Raw genomic sequence first — 21,020 nt, 5'->3', positions numbered from 1 at the left:
CACAAAATCTACGGATTTTATAAAGTTGCCAAGGACTGCGTGAATTGCTTCAGCTTGTGAAGGTGTTCTGATCTACACTCTTAGAAACTTGGTATTGAAAAAAACCTAACGGTATTAATACGTGACTCGACCGCCTTGGTATTAAACGGTTATACCATATTGGTAATGAACCGGTATTGAAATTATACCTCATGGTAATAATTTCAATACTAATTGGTATTAATTTTTTTACCACGTAGTATTAATTTAATACCACGCGGTAGAGTCACGTATCAATACCAACGGTTATTGATTTCTTTAAGAGTGTAGGTTGTAAAATAGGATTTTTTTTTATTAAAATTGTGAAAATCGAAATTGTGGATAAAATTAAAGCATTTTTCAAATTTTATGGTCCAATCCTGCATAAAAGCTCGTTTCGTAGTCAAACGTTAGTTCACCATAACTGATCTTAAATTGACTACAAGAAACTAAATTTTCAAAAAAAATTCAATGTGGCATTAAAATTTATCAGACACAAAATTTTTCACTCCTATGTTTGTTGACCGGTAAATTCTGGAAATTTTATAAAATTAGGAGACACAAGTTAACAAAAAAATGTACTCTGATGTTTCTATTAATCCAAGCACATATTTGTCTAAATTTTTACAGAATTTACAAAAATTCAAACGAATTGATTTTGCGTAATGAGTAATTTACGTAACTACTAATATTTAATAAATTAGGCGAAACTAACCGACAACACGAAGGTGAATGTCTCTGGAGGAAATTTGTCCTTGTCTGCCCTTCGCGTGGCAGGTGAGAATCCCTTCGTCCGTTTTCTGAAGGTGCTCCAAAATTAGGGTGCCGTTAGGGTAGACGCGCTGCATTCTCGTCACCGGGAGAAGACTCCCGCCTAAAATAAGCGCAAAAAAGTTAAATAATGCGCGGGTATTCACTCCGGGTTCACGTTTTAAAATTAGACAAACGTTAGTCGTGCTTCGTTTCTTGTGGGTACATTTCTTGAATTCTGAAGCAAGAAACGCAAGAAATGCAGGGTGGAAATTAACAAAAAATTCTTTAAAGATATAAGTATCGCAAACACGCAACAGATCCTGGGTGATACCCTCAAAAATTATTTTAGACGTCGATAACGTTGAGGATAAAGCTAGACTTGTCTGTTAACCGGATTATTTTATTAATTATCAGTTACCTCTCTCCCAAGAAATGCTTTCTATCGGATATCCTGAGACAGGGCACTGGATTTGCAAATTCTTCCCAGCCACACCCTTTATCGGAGGAACCGGTCGGACAAAAGGTGGACCTGAAAAAGCAAGCATGGAATAAAAAAAACATTACAAATTTAGTAAAACTTTGAATCTTTGAATCACGCACAATTGCCGACAAGTTTGATTTTGGCGGCAAATAATCGTTACGAACGCCGTGATACCTTGTTTCGTTACAAATTTAGATAATAATTCCCTTAAATGTCCCATTATTTAAGGAAAACTACTTTCTTCCCAAAAATAACACCACATTTTCATAACCACAAAATTACTCCTATTTTTTATTACTTTCTCCTCGATCGGGATAAAAAGTAAATTGAGTGATGCAATAAAATAAACTGGTTTACCCACAAATGAGATAAATCGCCTGAAAAAAGACGCGTTACGGACACAAGTAACATAATACATGGGGAAAGTTGAAGTTGAGGAAACATTTAATGAAATGCGACACAAGAAGAGAAAAGAAAGTCAAAGTCGAGTTGTCAACTTTCTCCGGGTTTCTTTTCCCTGGTCCCACACACTAAATAAATCTGGGACAGAAGTTTGAATTTTGCTGTAAACAAATTATAACCACGCTGGTTACATGATAAAATTGCCAGAATACCGGGTATTTAATTTTCTGTGTAAACAAATGCTGCCAGTAAACTTCTGATTATTTTGTCTCGATTATTTCAACGAACTTTACATACACTTCATACTGGCCTAGTTTTTCAGACTATTAAGAGTGCCCGAAACTGATCCAGCTTATTTAAATGGACAATAAATCATTTCTGGAAACCTTTCTCTTTCCACTTTCTCCTCGAAAATGCACTAAATCCACTCGAACAAGGAGTACTTTTCCTAAGAAGGGACATTATTTTACTGCTCACACTTTCTCTTCCGGGACAAAGTACGGACTTTCTCCCACGACACGAGTTTCCAGTGAAACTGAACAAGAGGGTCAACTGCCACTTTTATTGCGAGCACTTCCCCCGACTTTATTTTACACTAAATGTCATAAAAAATATGATAAATTGGAGATGATGCGGTCTGATTTGTGTTCATGTGGGGAAAAGATTTCGCTACGAGGTTACATAGTTCTTGTACGCGATAAAAATAAAATATGCAAATTTTACAAGGTTTTTTATGGGGTGATGTTAAGGGGAGAATGATGTGTTTTTTGGGGGGGAGGGGGGAGATATTTAAAATTGAACGTAGCTTGAGGGATGCATGACATTTTAAATGAGTATGAAATGAGTTTGAGACAAAATAAACTTTGATAATTTTTTTAAAGTTTTGGTAAATTCTGATAAATTCTGATTTTGACCTGATTTTGAAGAGCGTTTGTATGAAAATTAGTAGGAATAAAGGAGATTTTGAAGGAGTAAAATTTTGGTACTTTTTGCAAATTTTCAATATCTGAATGGATTTTGTAAACTTGCACATAGTCCACGTCATATTTTTTGGTTTCATACAATAATACTTATAATTGGATTTTTTTCCTAGATTTTTTTCAGATGTAGGTTAAGATTTGGAGACGAGTGATTTGTGCAACTTTAACTTTACAAAACCTCACTTCACAAATAACGATTCTTCAAAACTGTTGATGGAATTTACCGGGTTGCAAAGTTGTTGCGAAACATGCGAGTGAATTGCGATAATTAAGCAAAGGACATGAAAGATTACCGAAATTAGGTTAATTAGTAGCACTTTAATACATTTTTACATCACGTTTTTCAACTTTTTACAAAGTTACAAAGATATGTAGTCTTAATTTATTTCCTTGATTTTTATGCAGATTAGAAGTCTTGCAGATTAGTCATGCAGGTTAGAAGTTTTACCGTAAATGTTGAGTCTTCCAGTGTGGAGGGCGATGCCCATGGCGTTTCTGGCCTGGCACGCGTACAGCCCGCCGTCCTCGTCCCGCGCCTGCGTTATGTTCACGTGGGAGATCACATTGTCATGAATCGTGACGTACTGGCCGACCAGAAATCTGTAAGAAAGTGGCCAAAAAATAATCACAACTTTCAAAAAATTACGAAAATGTGCGAAAATGTCGGGTGAAATCTAAAGTTGCAAATCTGTATCAAGCTTTGGAGGAAAAATTCTTCAGAAATTTTGAAACCCATAAAATTAGTTCTTACAAAAAATGGAAGATTCGAAATTTTATGAAAAGCTATGAAATTATCAGAACTTTAGAAGTTTATGTAAATGTCAGGAGCTGTAGGTGAGATACGATCTACAAATGATTTATACAAATTAAATACATTTTTCGCAAACCTAATGTGGCGTTAAATCCATACATAATTTTCTAACAGTAAACAATAAACTCCATTTCAAGCTACTTGAGTTCCCCGCCTTGAGTACATTAGCCGAATGAACCGAATTATTCTATTATTTTATACTTGTTATTTTTATTTTGGCGTTTAAATTATTCAATTTTGTATGATTTCGTATGATTTAAACGCCAAAATAAAAATAACAAGTATAAAATAATAGAATAATTCGGTTTATTCGGTTCATTCGGTTCATTCGGTTCATTCGGTTCATTGGGCTAATGTACTCAAGGCGGGGAACTCAAGTAACTTGAAACGGAGTTTAACATTGCTGACTTGCTTTTAGAACGGGTGAGGATTGTAAAGTTTATAATGAATGCAAAATTTCTCAATATTGAGGAAATACACACAGGCCTTGGTAACTTTGTAAAATCCGCAAATATTCAAAGGAAAATTACTAATAGTTCACAAGTTCTGTAAACTTACTCACAATGCGATGATGTCAAATGTAACCCTCCGATTTGGTTGAAATTTCGAAATTATTTGGTCCATGTCAATACAATCAACGTTTCTTGAGGCAGTTTGTGCGCTGATCAGAATTTGGAAAAATATTTGAGGTCAAAGTTGAAAAACGGGTGATTTTCCGCACGCGGAGGAAGCAAACTCAACTTTCATTCTATTTCCGTGCTAAAATTCGCATATTTTTAAACTTTGCCCTCAAATATTTTGCCAAATTCTGACCATCGCACAAACTGCCTCAAGAAACGTTGATTGTATTGACATGGACCACATAATTTCAAAATTTCAATCAAATCGAAGGGTTACACGTCACCATCGCATTGTCAGATCAAGGGCGTCTTTTTACTTGGGAAACATTTGTAAAATAATTTTACACCATTTACGGATTTTACAAAGTTATCAATGACTACGTGATGTGAATTGGCTCATTATGTCGAGTTGAACTTATTAAAATACGGATTGTTTACTAAAATTGTGACTGCGAACACTCTGGAGAGATAAATCTGAAATTAAATACTGGATAGATTAAATTTCCGAACAAAATTCTATGTGGCCTGAAAATTTGTCAGTCACACAATTTTTCGCTCGTATTTTTGTAAATTGTGGAAATTTTGTAAAATCGGGAGACACAAGTTACGAATTGCCTCATTGGAACTAATTTTCAATTATACACAAGATAATTTTTTTACGTGATTATCAAACTCTACAAAATTATGAAAACTTGGACAGTTTTCCAAAAAGTTATAATGAAACAATTTATGCAGTTCTTGGTAACTTTATAAAATGCGTAAATTTTGTGACACGATTTTATACACTTTCGGAAAATTAAGAGACACCCTTGATCTGAATAAGTTTAGAAAAATTGGCAAGCTAATTTTTCGTCGAAATATTTGTAAATTTTTTGTAAAAGTAACAGATTTTACAAATTTACCAAGCAATCCACAAAATATAAATTTCATCCAAGTTTTTACACAAACTACAAATTTTTGCTTTCTCGACCCACCTTTCACTTTCTGGAAGTGCGAAGCCGTCCAAAGTCCATGTGAATTGCGGGGGTGGATTTCCGACGGCGGTGCATTTCAGCGACACGGAGGGACCCGGCTGGATAGTTTGTTCTGAAAAGCGATACACCAGCTCGGGCAGGACGGCTGGGAAAAAGTGAAAATAAAATTAAGACGAACTTTTTATTTAATAAAATTATAAATAACAATTGTAGAGTTTCAAGATTCATTCAAAAAATAGAGAGACAAAGTCTGAGAGGTTATTTGGCAGCTTTTGTTAAATGTTTAAAAAAAATCAGAAACATTTATGAGCCTTTCTCGTAATATTTTTGGACGAACAGTACGCAGTAATTTTGAGAAATTTGAGAGATTATACATAAATTCACGCAGGAATTTCACGTGTATGTTTGCAATTCTATAAGCTTTGTCAATTTTCGATTGTTTATCCTTAATCGAGGCAAAATTAAGGCAAAAACCTATAGTGACGTGTGAAATCTATAAATCAAAGGGGTCTCTAAATTTGTAATTTTTTTAAAAATTGACTTCACACATTAGATCTCAAAGATGCAAAAAATCTGTTATATATAAAAGGCACAAAACTAACGAAATAAATAAAACCCGACGTGTAACATGTGCAAAATTATAATTATAGAATTAATCCTACGTAACAAAGAGTGCGAATTTTTCTTTGGTGGCAATACGCGAGTTTACAGTTTGCCTCATCATAAATAAATATACACGTGAATCGCTTGAAAATCACCTCAAAAAACTTCTCATGTACGAAATCGAAATTTTAAAAACTTTCGATCTTCAATTTACATCAAATAAATTAGTAGAAATATCTGAATTATTTGTTTAAAAAAATCAAAATTGAGCATTATCCTTACATCCTAATCGTATCTGGGAGGAGTCCTGCCCCGTCGTGAAGTCATTGGAGGCGAGGCACTGGTACATCCCCGCGTCGTCGGGCTGAACGCGTACCAATTTCAGGACTTCGCGCGGCCCCACTTCGAATCTGGGGGAGGAGCTGGGCCCGTTTTCCAGCTCGGCGAGGGGCACGCCGTCCTTGAGCCAGACGAGGGAATAGATCGGCGAACCGGAAACGAGACATCGGAGCGAAGTGGATCGCCCCACGTCCACAATTTGCGTCGGCGGAGACACTTGCACGCGGAGGGGAACTGCAAAAAAAAATTCGTAATTTGTTAGAAAATTGGTGTCAAGAATTATATAGCATTTTTTCAAATTATGTTCGAAAATTTAAAACTTCCATTATGCGATAAGTTAAACTTGTATTGTATGTAATAAGGATTTATTATTGGTAAAATTTGCAAATTTTTAAATTTTATAAAGTTGATACAACCGTGCCAGAAATGTGCGAATTGACAACGAGAATGGTTTGCTTTAAAGTTTTTGAAAAATTTGTATAGTCTGAAGGCCTCAAATTTAATTTTTTTGAGTAATGGTTTATTCACAATTTGTGTAGATTCGATAAGCCCGGGGTGAAATTTGCCTTAAAAGAGAAGAAAAGTGTAACAATTTTCAACTCTATGGCGCATAGAGTTGAAAATTTTTACGCTTTTCAAGCTTAGCAATTGCAAATATATCTGCCCAGTCTGAGAATTGCGAGATCGTGCCGCTTGCAAAGTTTAACCTAATTCAATTTGGGATCGATTGACCCTAATTTGCTCAAAATCGGACAGCATATGCTGGGAGACCCCCGTTGTGTGTAAAATGTACCATTTTATGTCTCACTTTTCCCCTCGTATATGCACCATAACAAGTCGGGCAATAATAAAGTCATAAATTAGGCTAGCAAACACCAACACCTCGTAAACTGCTCCTCGTCACCCACTTGACGACTTTCTCGCCTTGTGAAAGGACTTTCACTTTGGACAGGACAGCGAACACGTAAATCCATCAATCAGTCCATTCAGCCAGGCATTCATTCAGCAATGGGGAAAGTCGTGTCGTTCAAGGGAAACCTTGCAGTACAGGTTCGCGTAGCCCGACCCTCATAAAATATGTATTCTTAAATTGGTAAGAAAATTGAACTTGGTTACCAAAAAGCCATTACTAGTTACCCTTTCAAACTTTTGAAAAACAGTAAAAACGGCTTCAAAATCAAAACTAACAGATGAAAAGACAGACAATTATGTTGGCTGCACTAGGCCAATCTCGGCCTAAAGGAAGAAAGTGGAATATGTCTTTAAAATTTTGGAAAATATAACAATGAAAACGCCGTTTTCAACAACCCGTCGAATTGATACTAACCGATGCAGACAGACAATCACGTCGGTTACATGAGGTCTATCTCCACCCAAACGGAGAAAGTGAAAGGGAGTTCATTTCATTTTGGTGTAAATACGGCACCCTCGGGTCTACTTTCACTTCATCTCGAAACAAATTTATTTCTATAACAAAACCATTTCTGTCCTGTCCCACTTTCACTTTGACTTTCTCTCCCGCTTCAAATCCCTCTTCGACTCGGATTGATTCCTCCTTTGACTCATTTCACTTACGAGTCGAGAAAGGCATTTGTTAAGCTTTTTTTGTTAAGATTGTGTAATGGATGGGATTTTGTGATTGTGAAGTTTGTCGAAATTAGCATTTTTTGGTAGGATTTTTTTGCGCCTGAATTTATTAGCGAAATCAAAATTCTGAAAAAATTGTATATAACTTGAATAATTTTTCACATTTTAGAAATTTGCTCAAAACTGCAAACAATTTATACTTGGATCGTTTCACAAAATTCAGAAAAACAAAAATGAATTAACAAATTTACTTTCCCCGCTAAGAAAAGTGGCAAAAATTAACCATAGAAAAATAAAGTCCCGCTCCACTTTCACTTTGACTTTCTCTCTGACTTCGAATCACACTTCGGCTGGGATTGATTCCTCCTTTGACTCATTTCACTTACGAGTCGAAAAAGACATTTGTTAAGCTTTTTTGTTAAAATTGTGTAATGGATGGATGTTGTGATTGTGAAGTTTCACGAAAGTATGAGTTTTTTGCGAGGATTTTTTTTTGTATTTGAATTTGTTAGCGAAGTAATGATCAGAAATTTTGAAGAAATCGTACATAACTTGTGTAATTGTCAAACTTTTAGAAATTTGCTCAAAAATGCGGCAAATTTGGAGTTATAAAATTTTATAAATTTCATTGAAAAAAATTTCGTCAACCGATTCACTTTCTTTTGGGAAGAAAATGTAAAAGTTGCAAAATTAACTGTACCAAAAACATTTTGCTATGATGACGAATTAAAAGCGTAATAATTACTTGAATTTATTGGCATATTGTTGCCGCTTATATTACTCCATTTACTCAAAGTATTTAAGATAGATATATACAATGAAATAGTGTTTTTTCGGCTTCCAACGATTTTCAAGTTATATAGCTTAAAATTTGCGTAAAAATGAGTAGATCAAAAATCCGTAATAAAATAGGGGTGGCCCACGGGCAGTTTTCGAGATATATGCAAAAATGTGCGAATTTTTTGCAAATTTTGGATTTTGACCCAAACTCGTCCAAATTTTGGTCAAATATCACCGGAAACAATTTTAAAAATTATTTTGTACCAGAATTTGGCCGCTGCCTTCATTTCGGACCCAAATTTTCCAATAGAACTTTTCAAAATAATTGCATTTTCCATATTAGTATTCCACGATCGAATTATTGAATGTTGGTTTGCATGTTAAGGTAAACCATAGGTCTAAGAATGGAGCTAAAGCTTTAAATAGGATCCTTAACTTATTCCGAAATTTTTATACGAACTAGTAATGTTGTTACTAATTCGAAATTATGTAAATATGTACGTAACTCTTCGACGTTTGTAATTGTGGCCTTACACAAATTTGGAGACCGCAGTTACAACTCACTTGACAAAAAAATTTGAACGAAATCTAAATTATAATATGAATAATGAGTTTCTGTTTATCATTATAACGGATTCATGATACGTCCTGTTGCCAATTCGGAATTTTAAAATTAATGCAAAGTTTTGTTAACCACTCGGAATGTTGTTAACGCCGCGTCGACTTGTTTATTTTGCAATTAAATTTTCTTGAAATGTATGAAATATTTAAAATGATTACAGATTTTTTTCAATTAGTTAATACTTTACAAAATATTTCGTATTTTAGAAAGTCGAGAAATATTGATAAAAGAAACAAGAAATATTATCAAGTTTTTAGTAATGCATTATCAATTCAAAAATACGAAAATAAATAAATAACCAAAAACACTTAACCTATCTTTTGATCTAATCTGATACGTAATTTCCACAAACTTTGGTTAACAACGTGTGTAACTTCGAGTTAAAAAATAACTTCTAAATCTCAAATTTGTTTACAAGATTTGAAATTGTAAATTTTTTGAAAACTTATATATCTAACTCGATAATTATTATTCAAAAGTTTGCAAAATTTACGGTACTTACCTATATATGTGCGTTAAATTTTGATTTGTGATAATTGCAAAATATGAAGTTCTCCCTTTAAGCCATTTTCTACTACTTGGAAGTGATTATTCAGTGTGTAATTAATTTATTTGCACACTAATTGGATTGGTATGGGCGGGCAAAAGTTGAAATTTTATCCGTTTTTAGCGAATGTATGTATCTGAATTATAAAAAAAATTGCAAACTAATTTGCAAAAATGTGTTCCGTTTGCAAACTTATCAATGCGTTTTTGTTCCATTGGAAACTACCCACTATTTATATAAAAGTTTACAAAATTTAAAGTAGTTACTTCAGAGAACTTTTGTGCTACGTGTGATATACGTTTTTTTATCAGTTTGATTTGCTTACCATAAACGACTAGCTGAGTGAGAGCTTGGTCAACGGAGTGGGAATTGTTAGCGCGGCAGAGGTAGGAGCCCGCGTCCTGGGGCCGCACTTGCGCCACGTGGACCACGCTATTCTGCGGCGAGGAAGACGGTGACGAAGACGGCGGCCTTTTCGACGTGGGAGGAAGGTCGGATAAAACACCATCAATTTCTCGATACCACCTGAAATTCAGTAAGAAATACGAGAAACTTAAATTTGTTTTTATTCGAGAATAAGATTGTATAGAAGTCATTAGATCAAAAATTTTAAAATTAAAAAAAATTAAAACAAATCAAAAAAAATTTAAAAAATCATTCGACAGAATTTCATAAAGGTATAAAGGAAATTTCTTGATTCAAATTTGTTTTTTATTGACATTTTTTTGTTGAAATATGGTCTGAATCGTTCTGCTATCTGAACATGATTACAAATAAACTGTAAACCGTATATTTTTTAGCTACGAGGTTATCGTTACTCAAAATAAGGTCGAGGTCAAACCATAACTCTGGAAATTTATAAATATCAGCGGTAACTCTGCTTTTTCCATAAAATTATCTATTTCCCTGATGGAATTTTCATGTGATAACTCGGAAAAGGAAGTATTTCGCGTTTTTGAAAAATCCGCAAAGATGTTGCCTGTAATTATGAAATCATTAATTTTTTTCAATTTAATTTAGCTATTTTCTGCTTAATCTAACTTCAATTTAACCAATGTTTTTGCCTGTTTTCGTATGAAATTGTACATACATACAAGCAAACTCGTTCTGAAATTGTTGACATATTGATCCCCTAAAAAAAATAAATCCCGCTGAAACGAATCTCATTTGCCATTTGCAATTTTAAACTGGGTCAAGAAATCTGTTGACTCAAATCCACTTCACGTCAATCACGGGAGAAAGTACTTAAGTACCTGCTCAGAAAAGCAATCTCTGCATTTTTTCGGGAAACCTTGAGCATATTCTAGCATCATATGCAAATTCCGGAGGCACAACTTTTCCCAAGTCTCTGCTAGAAATAGGGCAGCTAAAAATATAATTGATATTTCTTTCTGAATTTTCATTTCATTTGTATTCTCGAGGAGATCTCAAATCATACATGAAACGAATTTTGCTCAGGACATGTGCATAAATTTTTAACGGAAGTAAATAATTATGTCAAACATTGTTATACAAGTTTAATTTGTTTTTGAATTCAAACTAATTTTATTATCCTGATTTTTAACAGATGTAAATCGTTAATTTGAGAATTTTGAGATTCATATCGTCGTGTCAACGTAAAAATTTGCAATTTTTTAAAATTTTAATCCTTAATTTGAATCAGAATAATTTAATTACGTAACGATTGAATAATTAGGTAAATTAATTAGCCATGATAAAATGTGTTTCTTACGAAAAAGACGGTGGCGGGTTTCCCTCCGCGTGACAGGAAAGGTACATTTCTTCACCGGCGCGAACGCGTAAATTAGTCTCTCTTTGTCCCAATATTCGCACCGCTTGTGGTCCCTCAGGTTCTGGAGAAAGTAAAAAAAAACGTATTTTGTATAACAAGAAACTTGAAGAAACGTAGTACTTCAGCACTGAAAAATAAATATGATCGAATTCCCGAGAAGTTTGTTTAAATTCGTTGGTTCGAAATTATTATTCAAAGCTTCCCCGATTTTCTTAAACGACAGATTTCTTATATTTACTTATCCTCGGTACTGTTCTCCGTATGATGTTCTCTTTTATGTCAATTAAGTTAATATTGTTTTCCAACGACTAATAGCGGATTTCATTTTCCCCACATTTTAGAATTTAACCTAGGACACGTAAACCGTGAAAATTGAGCATGCCACATACTAGTATATCGTACATTTTGCCAGGTGTATAAAATATTTAGAAACGAATTTGCTAGATGAGTGTCATTCTCATTTGGGTAAAATTGTACAATTCACTGGAGAAAAGAATGACGCTTTGTATTCGGGTTACGTAACAATTTCGTCCGCGTAAAGGATTTCTCTTCAGAGGCGAACAATTACATAAAATTCAATTATTCATTAATGCCCGGGAGTCAATTCTTCCTTATCAACCGACCAACTTGAGTGCACTCTAAAAATTGTGGGGAAAAATTCGGATAAAAATGAGAACAAATTCAGTGTTACCAAAAAAAAGTATACGTAAAATAAATCTGTGAAATTTTCAAACAAATTCAGTGTTACCAAAATAAATGTGTGAAATTTATATAGTAAATTTGGTGAAAATTACAAATGATTTGGTCCAAGTGCAAATTTATTACCGAACTGGTAGCAAATTCACGCACTAATAGAGGTTTTCTTTGTGGATTCGTCAACCATAATCCTTTATGAGAGACATAAATGATACATAAATCTTAATGCATGGAGAGTAATCCTATCTACGAGGCAATTCACGCAGTTCTTTGCAACTGTGTAAAATCTGTAAACTTCGGAAAATAATTTTACAACTTTTACAAAAATGCAAAGCGAGGTTGATCAGATAATGCGTAAACTTTGTATGATTTGGTCTCGATAATTAATTATTTCAGTTGTAAATAATATAACAAGCTCAAAAAGATATGGTCCTCGTATGTTGGAATTGTTTAAAAAGAAGCGTTTCACAAACAAAGAAAATTTATGTAATTTCCATTTAATAATTTTTTCAGCGAGGGAATTCACACACAGACATTGGCAATTTTGCAAAATCCGTGCGTTTTGCAAAATAATTGTACACAAAATAAGAAGACGCTTGATCTGAAGATGAGTAAATTTACAAAAATTTGAGAGCTAATTTTCCTTAGAAATACTTGTAAAACTTTGTTCGGATTTTACAATTTTATCAAATTTCCTCGTAAAAATTCTGCCACCAGTTTTTTAGCGTGTCACAATGTCCCGATTGTTTCAGGGTTATCGGACTAACGAAGAAGGAAGGGAAGTGGATATGCAGATGGTCGTAGGATGCAGCCTTTAATAAATAATTGATGCGAACTTTACGCATTTATTTGAGTCTGGATCTCATCAGGGCAACCGAGGTCTGTCCGTTCAACGAAAGAATTAATGATGATCGGGTGAGGCAGTGAGGTGAGGATTGGCCCAACTCACCTCAAACTCACAACTGATGTGAGTTGAGGTGAGTTATCCTCACCTCACCGGCAACACTACTGAAGACGAACAGTTATTTTATTACGTCCATTTTTCTCCCCATCTTTCCATAAACTTTCTCCTTTTCTACTTTCACTTTTCCATATGAGCGAAACTATTTGACTCGGATTATTACGAGACGCGAGAGGGAAAAGAAAGGAAGAAAAAAGCTACGTGTAGGTAATCTGAAAACTTTCCGAGTCCAGATATGGACGAAAGCTGAAAGTGAAAGTGCCTAAGATTTTGACGAAATGAGGTCCTCGATAAAATTGCGTGCTTTCCATTTTCATAGGAATCATCATCATCATTATTATTCACTGATTGTAAGACATTAAGATTTGCATTTTTCATGCCATTTTAGAACTGTGAAGACATTAATTCACGATTTGGGTGTCAATTCTGTAATTTTTTTAATTCGGGTAAAACTCAGATTTTACTTTACATTGTAGAAATTTTATGCGTGTCAATTAAGTTAGTGGAAATTTTTAAATAGCTTTGGACGATTTACACACAAATTATAAAGTCTCAAAGTTTTGGGACTGTTATTGACAACCTTTTTGTTGCCTCATCGGTGTAAAAGATTTCGACAATTCACACAGTTCTTGATGACTTTGTAAAATCCATAAGCTTCCAAATTTTTGTCCACGAACATCTCGGCGCGACGTCCAACCGTTGAACGAATAGGAACTCAGATTTATCGGAGACGACGACATCTTTAAAAATTAAAGCAAATAATTCATTCATATATTTCCAACCAATGCATACTTTGAATTTTTAGAAATATAATTATATTCAACTTTTTTCGGCTAAAAGTATTGGCATAGACATCCCATCTAAATTACTTATGGTTCATTATCGACAAAATAATAACTTCCTCTCGTCGCCAAAGATGTACAATTTGTGGTAGTATTTCTTAGATAAAAGATTCTGAAAATTCCCGAAATATTTTCCAAAAAAGAATCCTTGCAATTGATCCTATTAAAGAATTTATTTTTACTCCGTTACATGGTGTTGCATGATTGTTATCGATAAGGTAACACTAAATATTGTTGAAAAGCCGCTAAGAAACAAAATAATTATGTTCATAACGCTTCCCTAAAAAGTCATATTTAGATTAAAAGTTGCCCAGCATCATTATAAATAGCTAAATATGCATATTTTGAAAATTATATATGGAACTGTTTAATTAGGATTATATCAACGCTAAGGATGAGGATTAAGATATTTAATTGAATTTAAATATTTTACCTTTGTGCGAAGATCTTGTAAAACAAAAATCATCCAAACTATTTGTCTACTAGATTCTATTTTTTCCTGATCAATTTTTAGCTTGTTTTATTTTTTCAAAAAATGTATCATAACGTTGTCGCCTTTCACTTGTCTAATTTCTATACCAGTCTAACGAAATATTTTCGATTCAGTTCAACCCAAAGTTTTATTTGTTTTGGGTAATAATTTGGATTTTAAGGTCCGCTGTGTCCATCATGCCTTTACTAAAAGGCGGTCGTGCCTATCCTAACGACCATTCTGGGCACGACATGTCACTCCATGTTTTCACCCGTCCTCCCACCAAACTCACTTTCTCCTCCTTCACAAGGCAACTACGTCACGTGAACAGCTCAGATTTTGATAATTGGACCCATTTTGTACCTTCTACTACACTCTAAGAAACCCGAGTGGGGTTACACTCTAAGTTATTACCAGGCGGAGTATCTATGTGACTCTACCGCATGGTAACTAATTTATTATTGAGTGGTAGATATTTTGTTACCAAACCGGTAGTAACCCCGGTCGCGAAATTTGAAAATATTACTAATTGATAACTAATTTTCTACCACTCAATAATAAATTAGTTACCATGCGGTAGAGTCACATAGATACTCCGCCTGGTAATAACGTAGTTATCGGGTTTCTTAGAGTGTATACATATGTACCAAACATATGAATGATGTAGTGTACGATTTTTTAAGTGTGAAGTTTTATCTTTTGTGAAATTAATATTTGGAAAGTGTTTAAAAAAGATGAATTTAAAACTTTCTTCAGTTACTTGCAAAGTTTGCCAAAATTTTAAAAACGAGGTTTTTATAGTGTATTCTAATGAAGAAATTCGACACCTTGTTTTGTTTACATCCTCGCTTCCCACCCGACAAACATCCCTTCTCCGCAAATTCGTCCCAACACGACTCAAACGAAAACGAGTCAAAATGAACATGAACCAACAATTCGATTGCAATTCTTTCTCCTTCAACAATCCAATTTTATCTCAGATCACGTCCCGCCGCCAACTTCTCCTCGCTCGCCCAACTTTCCCTCTTCTCCCGGAGAAAGTAAGCACAGGGAAAAAGTTGCATCTTATTTCATTTCACGCTGCAGTGCCGTCCACTCCACGAGGAATCCTTATCCTCTCGTACGAACAGAATTTCAAATTTTTCTTCCCAAAAATCAGTTTTTTTACTCAACATTTCAAAATTGTCAGGTTCCCATATTTCTGGGAATGCTCAACTTTCACTCAAAACGGGAAAAGTAACGGTCCGCATGTAAATGAGGAGGAAAAATAGGAGGAAAACTTGTAAAAAATAAAGAAGCCTCGTTTTTCGATACAATTTTCTCCTCGAAACGTGAAGAAAGTCGGGATCATTTTGATTCGAGAATCATGAAGAACAAAGCCTGTCCGTTTTTGGCAGAAAGTTTCTCCCCACTCAGAAGGGTTATTATATTCAGTACTTTCACCAGATCCCACTTCGACCTGTCAGTCGCATCAGTCAAGTTTGGAGAAGAGCGAGAGGAATTTTGCTTTCTTTTTCCCACTTTCTCCGCGCTTTTGGTGTAGGATTGGATGGGACTTAGCGATGGCAAGATGCACATTTGAAGGGAGACGAGGTAGGGCTGGCTGGATGGGTGATAGAGTGCAGGAGAAAGAGATGCAATGCGATGCGGGGAGAAAGTTAGCCAACAATGGAAAAGTATTTAGGAAAACGGGACAATGTTGACTAAAGGAAAAGCAGGGTGCCAAAGGTGACATGGAATTAGTCTTCATAGATTTTTAGTCTCACTCTGTCACACTTCCAATTTCTAAATGACATAAGTTTCATGAGTTTTGTATTGTTTGAGTACAACGTTGTATAGTTTGATGTAAAGTTAATTTTGACGCTGCATAATTATAGACTTGAAAAAATTAGCGAATTAATTTTTGAGTAACTTCGTGTAAAAATGGCAACTGAAGTAACAATAGTTGACGAGTTAAAATGTTTCACCGTCAAATGGCAAACGGCGATCTGTATATAATTAAGTCAAACACCAAAATTTGTCAAAGCGGCGTATTTGCCATCATAATCCATAAATGTTTTAAATATGGACCCAAATAGAATTTCAAAACTGCCTCAAACACACCAAACTCGTAATGTAAGCAATCAAAATTTATTTTGCGAATGAAAACTTACACGTTGTTTAAATGTGGTTAGAATTGTAGAAAATAATAATTTTTTAAATCAGTTTTATTTTAAATTGGATAGAAATTTAAAACATTTTTTTGAAATGTATCATAAATACGCCGTTTTTAGAAATTTCATAAATTGTTTTCTAACTATATCTTCTTTACAGATTCGACTTGACCCATTCATAATTTGGACAACAAATATTTCAAGTCTTGCGATTTTTAAATCATATTTTCATGAAAATTTAACACATTTTTTGAAATGCATCATGAATACGCCGATTTGAGAAACTTTATTCCTTGTGCCTAACTTATTTTACCGATCGTCGTTCTACTCCTTCATCCTGACACCACACATTTATATTTACATTTTGGGAAACAATCCTCCTTTTTTGAATCCTTGGGCGACTCTTTGCCCGAAAAGAAAGCTGTCCCAGAGACGATGTCGATCGTCTCTCTCGACGACAGAAAATGCACCGATAGCAAAAATCTGAACGAGTGGGAAGCATTTATTTTAAGGTTTAGTCGATTTTAAGGTGAAGATTTATTTTACGAGGACTCTTTCTTATATTCCCGAGGAGGTTTTTTATGCCTTGATGTTTTCCCCAAAATATTTTCAACTGAGAAAATGCGACAGAGCGAGAGAGTAATTTGGGGCAGATGTTTTCCACGATGAAATTAGAACGAGATAAAAATCATGGCGAAACCAGTTTATATTTATTTAGACGAGAAAGTTCTCTCTGTGATTTTGCATTTTTTTAGAGTAAAGCTGGGAAAACATGCATATTTATTTGTACTTTTGTGAGACAAGTGTTGCAAAAATGTGGTGGTGTTTTAATGCAAAAAAATCTCTCTTAAAGCCAACAATATTTTGGCAATTTTTTCAACAGCATAATAGTTTTTATGTTTTCACCAAAATTAAAATTGTAGAAAGTTTATCCGTAGTCCTACTTTTTTTTAATTCTTTTTGAATTTTGGTGTAAATACTTGAGAAATTGCTACCACACAAGGATAAATTGCTACAAAATTGGTTTCTGGGTAGTGGCATTATTACTTTGTACTTATACTTGATCTGGCAGCCCGGTAGTAGTTTGTTACCACAATAATAAAATTGTGTAATTGCGTAATTACAGCAAAAACGTGTTCAGATATGTATGACACCAGCCACACTGGTAGACCACAATAAATCTTTGTGAAAAGAAAAATGAAAACCCAAAATTATTAAGTGTACGGCTAGGTTTGAAATGGGGACAAAACATGTGTTATGGTATCATATCTAGACACTTTATGAACACTAAAAAAAGATTTAAAAAAATAACCCAGCACGAAATCAGCACTTACGGTCAACGGTGCACATTGAGATCACGTAACCAAATCTGCAGGTTTAGACCAATTAATCTCGTATTATCCCAATCTTCACCTTCATGCTCTTAATTTACAAATTATTCAAAATATTTAGTTCCTGGCATCGAGATACAGCAGATTTATTAAATTTTAACTTTCTCTCATCCCCAATTTTTCTAACCTTTAGAATATTCGATGAAATATCTGGTAATTATATATTGGTATATGTATGTATAGGCTTAAGTGCAAGTCTAGCACAACTCAAGTTCCACCTTCCAGTGGGTACTTTTTATCCAGATTTATATTTTTACGCTAAGTATTGTCATCGTAATTTTTAGAAACTTGTGGAAGGAAATGCTTCTTGTTTTACAAGTTTTGTACAGTTTACCTAGTGACAAAACATTTCAGCATGAAAATTTTTCCAAAGTGCAAAAAATTATCTGCCCTTATCATCTTGCACATCTTTTGCACTTTTCACTTTTGTCATTTAGGTATATTATAACCAGAATTGATTTTTTAATATGGCTTTGTTCTTAATAAGATCATTGATTCGTTCTAAAATCTGAACCTTGATGACAATTTTTTGACCTGAATAAAGGAGATGAAAAAAATCCTTCTGGTGTCACTCACTGGCAACAATATTAACCAATTTTGGGCAAAAATGTTGTTCAAAGTTTACAGAAGTATTTTTTTAATAGCACAATTTTGGTATGCAAAACTTGTTTGCGATTATATTTTAGTGAGTAGATTCCCACACAAAAATTAATTGAAAATTGAAATGACAATTGGATGACCTGATAAATAAAAATATCTCTTATACAAATATTCCTTAATTAAATGCTCTTGAAAAAATATTTCTGGGGTTATTTGTTAACAATAATATTAATCAATTTTTCGGCAACGATTTCGGCAGCGCAATTTTTGCACAAGCTAAATTTTGAATATAGCAAAACTTTTTGCATGTCCAAAATTTATTCACAAAAACCGTACGACTATACGTTCGTCTTCAGTTTGCGACCCAAAATGGAGCCGGTAAACAACATAATAAATAAGCAGCCTTACAAAATAATCCCTTAATTCCCTTTAATTCCAGAATTTAAGTCCTTTACGCGAGTGAACATTGAGTGAAAAATAAGATAATAATTTTTCCCTAGGTTTTTGCACATGACTTCAATTTTCGCAAGTGTCAAACGCTGCCTTAAGTATTACGTAATGTAATAATCTTGGTGTAAAAGTTGGCTAAACTATTTACGCGTATGACGCAAAAAGGAAGACTTGTGTTAAAATATTTACATCTTCGCCGTCTGCCCGACTTTCTCTCCATATGTGGAAGCAGTTTTTTATGCCCATAATATTTATGACACGCTTAACGATGAGGTCGTAAAATTTTGACAGACGAACAATTTGGTGGAATTGGTAATAAAATGTAGAAAATGACAATGTGGAGCCATTATTAAAAGAATTATCAAATATAAAGTAATAATTCCGCTGCTACGTTATTTTATAAGTAGTCAAAATTCAAATTTGTCACCACGTGATTTTGTTAATTCAGTTGATCGTAAATAATTTGAATTTCATGGAAACGTGTGTGGATGAATTCCAGCTAAACAATAGACGAATGGGGCGAATTATATATTACCAAGTTGGAAGAAAGTTTGAATTTCGCGGAAAATTGTTAGCCGTAATAACTCGCTGTGACACTTCATTACGCGAAATTCGAGTTTTCCATCATGTATTTAGTAGTTCTGTTAATTTGATTGATCTTAATTTGAATTTCGCGGAAACGTATGTACGACTAGCCTAAGTTCTAACTAAATTACCTCAAAAATAGATGAATAGCCCTCCATGGACTAAATATGTATTACCAATTTTGAGGAAAATTTTAATTTCGCGGAAAATGATTAGCGGTAAAAACTCGCTTCCTTCCATTCGCAATCTTCCTTCTCCAATTATTAAGAGTGCAGAGACATCACATGTGTCTCCGTGTGCTAAACTGATTGAAGTGCTCGCTAAACGGGGGACAGCTATCTTCATCCAGCAGCAATAACTACCCCATCAATCTTGTCCAGGATGACAAATCGGCCATACATTCTGCCTGACAAGATCTTGGACATCGTTCTTAAGAGCATTTGGTCCTCCTCCACCGCAGTGTTCTTCGTCTTGGTTTCCCGAATTTCGCCAGAATTTAGCAAGTGAGCAGTAGATGAATGTGTGTGGCGTATGTCTGAGCGGGGGCCAGGCCACTAAATAAATTTCTGTTAGTCTGTCCTCCTCTCTGTTTCGTAGAGTGGAGTGAAAGCGGTGGTGCTACAGGTGCTCGAACGGAGAAAGTGGGTGAAAGTGGATTCTCCCACGAAATCAAATTAGCCCCTCGTCGTCCATGGCTTTCTCTTTTTTGGGGAAAGTAAACAGATTTCGCGAGATTTTTTTAAAGAGAAAATTTCCTCCTGTTGTTTTTTGAGATTTGTAAAGAATATTTATCCCGGCAGTAGTAGATGGTAGTCATATTGAAACTAAATTTTGCTGTATTATGTGTTGTATTGTATTACTTCAATTCCACAAAGCAGTTTTCATGTGTATTACTTTGGTGCAAATAAGTAGATACCGTGCATACAAAATATCTATATATAAAATCGATATTTTTAGATTTAAGTGTGCGTTATAAATACGACACGAAATCTGAGTTAATTTTTCGGCCGATGTTTCTTCTTAAAATCACTTGATTACTGAAACCTAGAATGGTTCCAAATTTCAAAATTACCAAGAAAAATTGATATGTTTCCCCTTCACGTATATATTTTAAGCCAGCGTTATGTACGTTATATTTGCCAATATCAGCCCCATCGATAAGTAAATATTTTTTCACGAAAACAGTTTTGGAAACTTTATTTGTATAGTTCCCATTGTTTATATCTTCTTGCTCTCACATGCTGCACAAAACGCCTAAAAAAATACAAGGAACAATTCCACAGTTGAATTGAGTTGAATTGCTTTCCGAATAAAAATCAGTTTTGGCATTAAATTGAGTTCGTTTCCAAAGTTCAATTTTATGTAATCTGCGTCTCAGCAAAATGAAATGCTTCATCACTTTCGCTTTGCTTTCTCCGCGGCAGCCTCTCGTTTCAGGGAGCTGGCAAGGATTACGTGATCAGAAAACATGGAAGTACAAATATTTACAAACCCGGCATCCAATTATTTTTTAAGATGGGAAAATAGGATGCGTTGGCCAACTTGATAAGGAGATAACTCA

The 21,020-nt window shown here is 34.4% G+C and overlaps 1 protein-coding gene across 1 annotated transcript in view; it reads right to left on the bottom strand.

Moving 5' to 3' along the window:
* LOC110848288 (Down syndrome cell adhesion molecule-like protein Dscam2) overlaps positions 1–21,020 on the bottom strand; it is an 86,572-nt gene that overhangs the window by 54,285 nt on the left and 11,267 nt on the right. The window contains exons 6-10 of the mRNA XM_035850954.1: positions 5,925–6,215; positions 5,040–5,184; positions 3,083–3,234; positions 1,190–1,300; positions 734–892 (exon numbers count right to left, since the gene is read on the bottom strand). Of these exons, the coding sequence (XP_035706847.1) occupies positions 734–892; positions 1,190–1,300; positions 3,083–3,234; positions 5,040–5,184; positions 5,925–6,215 (858 nt within the window). The remainder of the gene's footprint in view (positions 1–733; positions 893–1,189; positions 1,301–3,082; positions 3,235–5,039; positions 5,185–5,924; positions 6,216–21,020) is intronic.

Source organism: Folsomia candida, unplaced genomic scaffold, assembly GCF_002217175.1.
Source record: "Folsomia candida strain VU population unplaced genomic scaffold, ASM221717v1 Fcan01_Sc004, whole genome shotgun sequence".
NCBI classification, from domain to species: Eukaryota; Metazoa; Arthropoda; class Collembola; order Entomobryomorpha; family Isotomidae; genus Folsomia; species Folsomia candida.
Note: the sequence above shows the minus strand (reverse complement) of the source record. Positions and strands in the feature narration are given on the sequence as shown.